We start from the raw sequence: 11,287 nt of genomic DNA, 5'->3' as shown, positions 1-11,287 counted from the left end.
TCTTTTTTTTTTTTTTTGGGTACTGGGGATTGAACTCGGGTCCTTGAGCTTGCAAGGCAGGTCACCGAACCGCTGAGCTAAATCCCTGGCCCTCAGTCTCTTAATTAGAATATCTCTTTGTTGGCTGGGGATTTAGCTCAGTGGTTCTTCTGCTGTCTGCCTCGCAAGCCCAAAGTCCCAAGTTCAATCCCCTGTACCAAAAAAAAAAAAAGATTTTCTCTTTGCTAAATATTAGATATTAAATTTCAAATTTTTCATGATAAAGCTCAAAGCTAAAACTTATATTAATAAAAATGAATGTATTCAAACTCACAGCCAGTCTAATGTATATTATATATACCATTATATTGTATACATTATTTATTTATACACACGCACACACACCTTGGCAGTGCACTGACTGACAATGTAAAAGTTTGGACGAGTCTCAGCTCATGATGTCATCACTGAGCACCACTACTCCTTTCCAAGCATGTGCATGGCCCCTCTGTACACTGTTACCTGATGCTTGGCTGCTGGGGTGATGTTAGCCTGACCTGACTCATGTGCCAACAGAGAGGGCTCTGCATGTCTGCTGTGGCATGTGTGCCATAGATTTACCACCACTGAAAAAAGGTGTTCTCAGCTCAAGTGTTTCCCCAAATCATGGTTTAAAAAAAATTAATTCCAAGGGGCTGGGGGTGTAGCTCGATGGTGCTGTGCCTGCCTGGCAAGTACAAGATGTTGATTTCAATCCCAGGTACACAAAAAATAATAATAATTCCAGACTAAAAGTTCTCAGTAAAGTCCTAACTCAGAACCAATCTGCGTATGAGATCCTCAAGCCAGTTTTCATTAGCTACAAAACAAGTGAAAGCCAATAAAAAAAACCCTTCCATTATTTTTGTTATTAGCTACGTCTAATAACCTTATAGTATTTTATTTACTTTCCTCACTGGAGCATTCTCCTCAGTTTCCTTGTCATCAAAATCATCATCGTCACTGAACATAAAATAAACTACCATATTAAGAACTTTCCAAATTTCAAGAGATTTGACAAAAGAACTAAAAGCAGAATGTAAGAGATCTGAGCACCCATGTTCACTGCAACACTGTTCACAATAGGCACAAGATGAAAGCAGCTGAATGGATAAAAAAATATATGTAACAAGGGGGCGGGGATTTGGCTCAGTGGTTCCACTGCCTGCTTCACAAACTCAAGGTCCTAAGTTCGATCCCAGGTACTAAAAATAAATAAATAGATAAAAATATATGTAACACATATAATGGAATTTATTCAGCCTTAAAATAAATCCTACTGGGCTGGAGATTTAGCTCAGTGGTGTCGCTGCCTGCCTTCCAAGCACAAGGACCCGAGTTTGATCCCTGGTACCAAAATAAATAAATAAAATAAAATAAATCCTACTATCCATTGCAACATGAATGAACTTCCATGATATTATGTGAAATACATCAATCAAATAAAGATCAAACACTATAATTCTACTTGTAAGCTCTCTAAAGAAACTACTAAAAAAGTGTAAATGCCATTGCCAAGGGCTGGAAAACATTAAGAGTCTATCAACAGGTAATCAGTTCTGCAAATTAGTGGACCTGACTATGGTGTCTTAGTTTGATACCAGATGTACAAACTTCAAAGGAGCAGATTTAATGAAAATTAACTTCGTACAATGGTCACCATCAAGAAAGTACAGATAACCCACAGAATAGGACTAAATATTCCTAATCAAATATATACAAAAATAACGGTTACAGTAGACAATTCTTATAACTTGCAAGCATGAGTACTCAAACTTTAAATGGGCAAAGGTTCTGACAGACATTTCTTTGAAGACACACAATTGGCTAATAAATACATGAAAAGTTGACCATCATTAGTCATTAGGGAGTTGAGCAAATAGCTCGGGACTAAGCACATATAAGGTCCTAAGTGCAATCCCCAGTATAGCACACACACAAAATTATGAATCATTGGGGAAACAGAAATCATACCCGCAATGAGATATAACTGCACACCACTAGGAATGCTATTACACAAAAATAATGGCAAGCAGTATTAAGACAATATGGACAAATCAATCCCTATTTACTGTTGGTGCAAGTATAACGAAATGGTTCTGCCACTTTTGGAGAACAAGCTTGGAGAATTCTTAAGAAGTTGAACCATAGCAACTCTGCTGTAGTTGTACTCACAAAACGAACATGTCTACAAATGCTGGCAGCACCCAAAGACCGCATTATGCCTCCCTTCACGTCAAGTCTCTAAGATAGGTAAATCTATAGACAAAGTTCACAGTGGCTGGCCAGTGCTGAAGAGCATGAAGAATGAAAAGCTTAAGCATGATTTCTGGGGTGAAGAAACATTCAAAATTTATGTTAATAGCTACAGAACTACGCATATACTAAAGCCAATTAATTATACACTTTAAAAAGGGGAATAATTGGGAAATCAAAATAATTGGTGGGAGAGTCCAGCATTAGCAAGTTATCACATTAAAATGGTTCACATTTTAATTCATAAGCCATATTGGCCAAAATTCTTTTGTACACTAGTCAAAAATCCAAAAACACATCAATTTATGTAGCAAATTCTCATCTTCCCCGTATGCAGGGAAATCATGTTGTTCGAACAAATATCATAATGTACTAAGCCACATAAAAATACAAACCATTAAGTTATTTTTTTAAACAGTGCATTTTGTCAGTGTAAAACTTTGGCCTTAGAGCCCAGTCCTTGTAGGGGCTGCCCCTATATTAGAAGCAAGATGACAAGCCGGGTATGGTGGCACATGCCTGTAATCCCAGCATTCGGGAGGCTGACGCAGGAGGATTGCTGTGAGTTCAGGACCAGCCTGAGCTACATAGTGAGTTCCAGGTCAGTCTCAACTACATAGTGAGACCCTGTCTCAAAAAAACAAACAAACAAAAAAAGAAGCAAGATGACAATGTTTTCTATAAAACCACTATGAGCCAACAGCTTTATCTATTAGGATATTCTTTACCAAATTTTTAAAAGGGACATTTAAGAAGGCCACATAATCATACATTCTGAGGAATGTGTTCTTACACAAATTAAGGCATCCCGAAGGTGTCTCTTTACTATTTATTTTTAAAACTTGATTTGGACCTTAGTATGATCCATATTTACAGTTTTCCTTATATTACACCTAACTCAAAGACAACTTAGATGAGATCAAGAATAACAAAAATGTAAATTGTTAGGGACAAAGCTTTGTATTAGAAGTTAATGATATTATTTTAAGACCAATTAAGCATAAGACTTTATTTCATTAACTTATTACCATAGCTTGATCTAGTGCTATAAACACACTGACCCTTGTTTCCAACTGTTTTAAATTGCAAGAAAATTTCAGCGTACTTTTAGAATTTCATTTTGTCAACAAGGAGTCAAAGAACCACAGGTCAAAATCTTTAGTTACCGTATAAAATGGATGCAATTTGAAGTATCCAAGAAATTTCCATTGAGAGAAAAGTACTCAAAATAAAGTTCAAAAATGCTATCTATATACTCTACCTTTCTAAAGATTCACAATTCCATGTTCACAATTTCATGTTTACAGTGAAGATGAGGGCCCGGGATTTAGCTCAGTGGTTCGGCCACCTGCCTCGCAAGCACAAGGACCTGAATTCGATATCCGGTACCAAAAAATAAAATAAAATAAAGTGAAGATAAAAAAAATCAATGGATTCTGTGAATCAAAATGGGATGCGAATGTCCTAGAGCCCAGTGTATGGCAGGGCCCCTAGTCACCACTGCCACAGTCACAGCCCATGAATTTGCCTATCATCCTCTGCACCTCAGAGATGATCTCTGTCAGCTCTTGGACTATCTTATTTTCTCCAATACTGTCATCTCCCTTAAATGTTTGTTCAAAGATTCCTCTTTGCTGTTTTGCAGCAAAGATATCCATCCAAATTTCAGTGGCAAAGTGTGACAGCCAAGAACTGCTGTCTGACCGAAAGTCCCCCCTCAAGTAATTCACATTTGACACTGCTGCTCATTTTCAGCTTGAAACTGCAAGGAAAGTCATCAACTGTGAGTCCATATCCAATTCCAATAGTCCTTTATAATTAACCTCAGGAATAATCTTAGCTCTCTGCTAGGAAATTAATGATTTGTATCAAATCAAGCTCTTCTTTATGCCTTTCAATGAAAATGACTTCCCCTGCTTAGCGATTTTGGCTTCATAATGCAAATTAACACACCTGCCCTACTCCTTACTTAAGTCTAAATGATGAAACTACCAGAAACTGAAGCCATATATTTTTTGTTTCTTTGAGTTTTGGTACTGGGGATTGAACTCGGATCCTTGCGCTTTTGAGGCAGGGAGGCAGTTCCAGAGGTGGAACCTCTGAGCTAAATCCCAGGCCCCAAACTGTAGCTATGTGATGGAAACCATCAACATCCTCTAAAAAGCTTTTATTTTTATACTCACTACAGAGTTGGCCCCCACAATGTAACTGTTAAGCAAATTGAATATGAAAGGCCCTTTTAAAAGAGTATCTTAGGACTTTTCTGGCTATTTTAAGAAAAAGGTTAGTGCTGTAAGACAAATTCTAAGAGTAGCATTCTCTGGGTGGGCCCTGTGTTACAAATATAATGAAGCAAAAGGATGCTGTTAATTAATGGTACAGATAAAATACCACATTTCCCACTGGCATAAGCAGTGTTTTAGCACTTTGGGTGACTTTTGGCTCTTCTATCTAGGGCTGCGTACCTAGGAGGGGACTGTGAGGCAACAGCATCATCCTGTTCTATTCTTGCCCAAAAGCACATAACCTACTTCAATCATGGGAAAACATCTGAGAAATCCAAATGAAGGGATGCCTGATGACAAAACTGATCAGTATTTTTCAAATAGTGTTAAAGTCATGAGAAGTAAAGGAAAACTGCATACTGGTTAGACCACAAGGGACCAAGATGAATTAATAGCTAAATGCAATATGGGATCCTGGAGAGGATCCTGGGGCAGAAAAAGGATATTAGTGGAAATCTGGTTAAGACCAAAGTAAGGGTTTTAGTTCATAGCTCTACGCCCATGTTAACTTCCTGGTTTTCCTACTATAAACATGGCTGACAATTTGGACCATGCACTGCTGGATTATTGTTCCAAGACATGTACACTAGGGAAAGGTGGATAAGGGATACATGCCAAGTCTCTTGTTCACAATAAGTTTAAAATAATAAAGTAAAACAGAATGTTAAATTTGAAAAAGACAAAAATTAGCTATAGGTGAAGTAAATGAACTACACAGGTGCCAAATCAAAACAAAACCAAAACAGGCCAGGCATGGTGGTGCACGCCCGTAATCCGAGAACTCAGGAGGCTGAGGCAGGAGGGTCACTGTGAGTTCAAAGCCAGCCTGGGCTACATAGTGAGTCCAAGGCTAGTCTGAACTACATAGTGAGACCCAATCTCAAAAAAACCAAAGCAAACAGGCCTTTCTCAGCTCTCCTTGCACAGGGCTCAACAAGTCTCCACATGCTGACACTGCAGATGTAGGGGCCTGAAGGTCCTCAAGATTCTGATTTCCAGGATTTACAGCACAACACACATGGAACAAAAGTAATAGCACCAGAGCAGAGGGCTGGAAAGCAACCTGTTCTGTCTCTGCAATACAAGTTAGTGGGACAGGACAGAGCTCACATGCTACCCTGCAGCTATAGAACAAAATAGTGGCTAATGGCAGGCAAGGTTTACAGAAGTGGAAGGACCCTGGAGAGGATTTCCCCTAAACACACAAAGCACTTACTAAACATGCACATTCTGTGACAAGCGGAGCTGTCAGCATCCTACTGAAGCCAGTGTAACAATAATGTGTGCCAAAACCTTGGGCAACCCAGCAAAATTAAAAAAATAAAAATTAAGACTCCGTGCTTTTGAGAGGAAGCTTGAACACTGAAAGACACTGAAGCAAACTACGTTGATAGCAAAGGGACTCCATACCCATCCTTTGTCAGAGAGAGAGGAACAAAGAGAGACAGAGTCAGACAGGCATTATCTAAGGTGCTGGTCCTTAGAGAACTTTTTTTTTTTGGTACCAGGGATCGAATTCAGAACTTTGCACTTGCAAGGCATGCAGCAGAACCACTGAGTTAAATCCCCAGCCCAAGGGAACTCTTAATCATGCAAATGTGCCTCCTAGCTGTGCTTTTCTAATTCTGTCCAATTCTGTTCTCAAGTGTTGGAGACTGAACTGGGTCAGCATCTTCTTAGCTCTTTGTTTCCTCCAAATTGTTATTTCTGCATTACCTACAAAGCTCAAATCAGGGACAAACAGTCCCTTTCCAACCAATCTTCCACACAACACCACTGATGATGCCACTGATTGCTCAAGCCAGATTAACTGAATTTGGAATACCAAGGAAGGGCACGAATATTGAGATTACAGGAATCTCAAAGTCTAGGCAAACAGCTGTGCTCAGCAGATCCAGTAATTTTGGTTTGCCAAAGTTCCCAATGTCTCTCATTTCCCTTTCTCTCTCTCCCAGCAGCTACTCTGATAGTCTGACTCTTCCAAACTCCTGGCCATGGTCTGGCAGAAGTTCAAGGCAGGGGCTGAGTCTTGCCTGGAGGAGGCTTGTTGGCTTTTGCTGAAGAGATCTCTGCCCGTGAGGAGCCTCCTTCCAGTCTGCTCAAGTCAGAAAGATTCTGTGTCCCTGTGGCAGCTGGTAGCAGAAACAGGTGTCAGTTCCACTAGAGCTCTGGAAAATGCTGTCTTGGTATCTCATTGAAAAGGGGATAGAAAGAGGCAATCCTTAGGGAGTGGAGCCCAAATCCTACTGGGCTCCTACTGTCTGCAGTGTGGCACTCAGGAGAGAGCTGATGTAGGCACTAATGGCACAGACAGCACATGGGCATGGCAGTGGAGTATAGACCAGAGACCCAAGGCTCAGGGACCATGAGGGTTCTGCCCACACATTCCTGAGTGGTTAAATCCCCTGAGGTTGGTTATCAGGACAGCAGTGCAGTGTCCAGATCAGAGCTTCCTGAACCAGTGGTTGGGCTGATCACTGGGGACAAACAAAACCCTGGGAGTTTTAAGTGTCAGCTACAAATACCTCACTAAAAAGCAGGTCAGGGGTGCAAAGCCTTTCTTCAAGGGGTTGTGACTTTGGAGGCATGGAATGGAGGTGGGTGGAGCAGGGCCAGCTCCACAACACCACTCACAGTGGATGCAGGATGGGGGCCTGAGTGCAGCTCCCTCAGTCCTGTGGGTCAGTGGAGCAGGAGGAGGGTGAGGGATGCTATCACCAAGGAATTGAATGTCAGTGAGGAGTGTGGGGAGGGGAAGTTTCCTCACCCACCCTCAGGGTCACAGCTAATATTGGGCAATAAATTTATTATTGCTGAAACAAAAGTAGGTCACGTGTACTTAGCCAAAGTTGTAGGACACACAGAAACCTTCAAAATGAAGGCCCAACAACCAAAAAAAACCTGAACTTTTATGCTGAATCGATGAAAAAATAAACAGCTATGGAAAAATATGCCTGGAAAAGGACAAATAACCTGGTGGTGGTAAGCCAGGCCCAGCCAGGCAGGGTTGCTGAGATCTTTTCTGTCCTTTCTCTCAACACGGGGAGAACAGACACTTGTCCAGAAGATCTTCAGAAGAAAGGGGATCAAGGAGCAGTCATCCTGAGATCTGCAGCTGGCTTTACAGAGGGAAATTCTAGTTCCTATGACCACCTCTGAGACAGAGAGCACAAGAAAGTTGGATAGAAGTTGCTAGTGCTACCCACTCTCCTGTACCTTGGACACACACAGGCCGAGTTCAGAGCTGTGGGGTCTATGCTGATGAACAGGATATAATGGTTATGGCACTGCCTATGAGAATGGCTGGTTTACGGAAAGTGCCCTACAATACTTTTAATAATCAGTGAAAAGACTGGCATATGAACTCCAGGTTTTTATTGCTTTTCTTTTCAGTAAGATTTCCCCAGGGGCCAGATTGCCTCCTTTTGTTCTAAAGGAAGCAGTTAGTTCTTAAGATAGTACTGAGCTTTTATGTACACAGGTTATACAATGACTATGAATATTTGTATTTACATTGTCTATTGCTGACCAGTCAGGTGTTATTTTTCCTCCATATAACGGTGGGGGGGCAGTATTGCCATTCTCTTGATACAACAGAAACCCTGTTCTGGTACTGAAGCCATCTATGTGGTACAACCAGAGGTCCACAAGTTTCTAATGATCCTCAAATATAAGGTCCTGAGACTACTTGAAGCCATGAGGCCTTTGCTTAGAAGTTACATTAGAAAGAAGGTGCATTTTGTTGTAGGAAGAATGATTTGGCTGAACTTCAGTCGAAGGCCATATTTAATAAAATCTTGATGAAAGCCTATTATTTTAAAATTTTGGGCTGAAGACAAGTTAGGCTTTTCTAACCTTTAAATTCACCCCAGATGTCTGCCCAACTTTAGCAAGGTATTTTGTGGTCACCTGTACCAAGTCTTCCCTGCAGTGATGAGCCTCGAGTATGTGACCAGCTGTGGGAGATCATGGAATCACTTGTCCCCTTGTCCTGAGTGACTCATAGGGTGGTGTGTGATGAGAGTGGAGCAAACACCACATGTAAGATGCACATAATGAGGGAGGGGCCCATCAAGTGGGTTCTATCTGTGTAGAAATGGGAGCCCAGGGTGTGGCACACATTGGCCTTCCTGGTCACCACTCCTGCAGTCTATGTGCTCAACAGGTGTCAGGCAGGTGAGTGAGCAAGTTAGTAAGCACCAAGAAAAGATGGGCACACTTACAAAAAAAGTTCTTGAAATCTCTGAACAGGTCACATAAAGAGAATTTTATAAACTTTCATCTATTAATCCTTTTGTTTTTTGTAAGTAACAAAGACATGGAAAAAAGTATATTTAGTATAGGGAGATTTAGAGTAGGAACCGTGACATTTTATATGGATAAATCTAGTATAAACACCACAGATTTTTTACATATGTGAAATTTCTGGTTTGCTAATAAAGGACTAAATCTTTCTAAAAAATCTTTTATTCCACAAATTCCAATTCCTTATCGATATAAGTAAACTCAAAACCATAATAAATATTTCTAGTTATTTGCAAAATTTATAAGATTTTTAAGGTTCTTATATTTCAGTAACAACATAAACTCTGTAGGCATTTAATTCAGGATTTGAACATCTATGGCTTATTACTACACTCATATAATAATTTCAAATTTTAAAAATGAAAAATAAAGAAATTAGACAAACAACACTGTCCGAACTATTTGAAGTTTAATTGCCCTGGGTTCATATTGAATTAGGACTGGACATCTATTAAAGGCCTTGTCACATTCTTTACATTTGAAAGGTTTCAATTAGTTATGATTTCAAGAAATTCTTTACAATTGTAGGGCTTTTATCCAGTACAATTTCTGTAACGTAGAGTTAAGTATTCTTTCCACCAGTATTCTCTGCCTTAGTATGAGCTCTCTGTTAAATTGCGCCATATGAAGTGCTGCCACATTCTTTACATTTGTATGGCTTCTCTCCACTATGAATTCTCTGGTACTTATTAAGGATACAGTTAAAATGTTATGCCGTTTCCTACACTGGGAAACACTGTTATGTATGAATTCTCTTGTGTTGAGTGAGATGGGAGCAGCGAATAAAGGCTTTACCACACTCCTTGCATTTGTAGGGCTTCTCTCCAGTATGAATTCTATGATGTCGAGTAAGACTTATATCATGTCTAAAGTCTTTGCCACATTCTTTACATTTGTAGGGTTTCTCTCCAGTATGAATTCTCTGATGTCGACTAAGGACAGAAGAATAGCTAAAGGCTTTCCCACATTCTTTGCATTTGTAAAGTTTCTCTCCATTATGAATTCTTTGGTGTATAGAAAGGGTAGACCAAGTACCAAAGGTTCTACCACATTCTTCACATCTGTATGTGTTCTCTCTACTATGAACTCTCTGGTGTAAAGAGAGGTTTGAACGCTTATTAAAGGCTTTACCACATTCATTACATTTGTAAGGCTTTTCTCCAGTATGAATTCTCTGATGTTGAGTAAGATTTGAACAATGAGTAAAGAATTTGCCACATTCTTCACATTTGTAGGGTTTTTCACCAGTATGAATTCTCTGGTGTCGAGTAAGGTGTGAACGACAGTTAAAGCCTTTGCCACATTCTTCACATTTATATGGCCTCTCTCCGGTATGAATTCTCTGATGTATAGTAAGACGCGAAAACCAGTTAAATGCTTTGCCACATACTTCACATCTATATAGCCTCTCTCCATTATGAATCTTCTGATGTTGCCTGAGGTATGAACAATTATTAAAGGCTTTTCCACATTCATTACATTTGTAAGGTTTCTCTCCACTGTGTGTTTTCTCATGTCTAGTAAGATTTGAAGAACTTTTAAAAGCTTTACCACATTCTTTACAACTGTAGATTCCTATATCCAGATTTTGATTGGGAGATAATGGATGAGTAAATAACTCACCATATTCATGAAAACTGTTTACCTTGGTATTGGGAAGATATATTGGTTGGTTACAAAATGAATTTTTCAAGAAAAAACTAAACTCATCACATTTAGGAATTTTTTCTTCACTTTTAAATGTATTGTCTACCAAAATGAATGGTTCAAAATTTAATCCAATATTACATTTAAAATTTTTCAAGTGATGATCTAAAGCATGGACTGGTCTCATTCTTAGATTTCCCAAATTTCCTTTGAGAGAAAACGCATGTTTCAAAATATGATGTGAATATTCACCTACAAAAACATGTGGGTCTTTAAAAGTAGCAGGTACAAACTCAGTTTTTTTCTGAAATGTTGTATTTGTATGTTCATCTCTGCTGTTGGTGAAGTTCTTGCTTTCTTCAGTTGTCATTACTTTGTTATATCCATTATAACATGAATTCAGATTTTTATACTTGCCCATATTTTCCCATTCTTTTTTGAAATACAAGTTGTCATGGCCATAAATACTGTGCCTTCCCTTTGTCATACTTTGGAATGAAGATCTGCTCTGTTTTGATAAAACACCTTGAGCAAAATAAGACAAAGCTGAAAGAAATCAAAACAACAAATTATGCCACATATGAGAGTGGTGAGTACAGCTTACAAATCTAATATATAAAAGTATATTACTGTTGGTGTATTCCTGTAATCTCGGGCCTCAGTAAAACTGAAGCAGGTAGACTGCAACTCTAAATCCAACTGAAAAATTAGTAGGACTTTCTCTTAAAAAAAAAAAAAAAAAAAAAAAAAAAAAGTCACTTGAAAGCCTCTTCGGC

The 11,287-nt window shown here is 39.2% G+C and overlaps 1 protein-coding gene across 5 annotated transcripts in view; it reads right to left on the bottom strand.

The window, feature by feature from the left end:
- The window catches only part of LOC104866419 (zinc finger protein 736-like), a 43,103-nt gene that overhangs the window by 5,521 nt on the left and 26,295 nt on the right, over nucleotides 1-11,287 (bottom strand). The window contains exon 4 of one of the 5 annotated variants that reach the window (XM_019208363.2): nucleotides 9,131-11,057. The exons of the other annotated variants lie outside the window; for them this stretch is intronic. Coding sequence (XP_019063908.1) covers nucleotides 9,604-11,057 — 1,454 coding nt within the window. The 3' untranslated portion in view covers nucleotides 9,131-9,603. Of the gene's footprint in view, nucleotides 1-9,130; nucleotides 11,058-11,287 lie in introns of those variants that run through there. 5 annotated transcript variants of the gene reach the window in all.

The sequence above is a fragment of the Fukomys damarensis genome, unplaced genomic scaffold, assembly GCF_012274545.1.
Source record: "Fukomys damarensis isolate Sample0158 unplaced genomic scaffold, DMR_v1.0_HiC HiC_scaffold_5, whole genome shotgun sequence".
Lineage (NCBI taxonomy): Eukaryota > Metazoa > Chordata > Mammalia > Rodentia > Bathyergidae > Fukomys > Fukomys damarensis.
The sequence above is the reverse complement of the archived record's forward strand: the minus strand, read 5'-3'. Positions and strand labels throughout refer to the sequence as shown.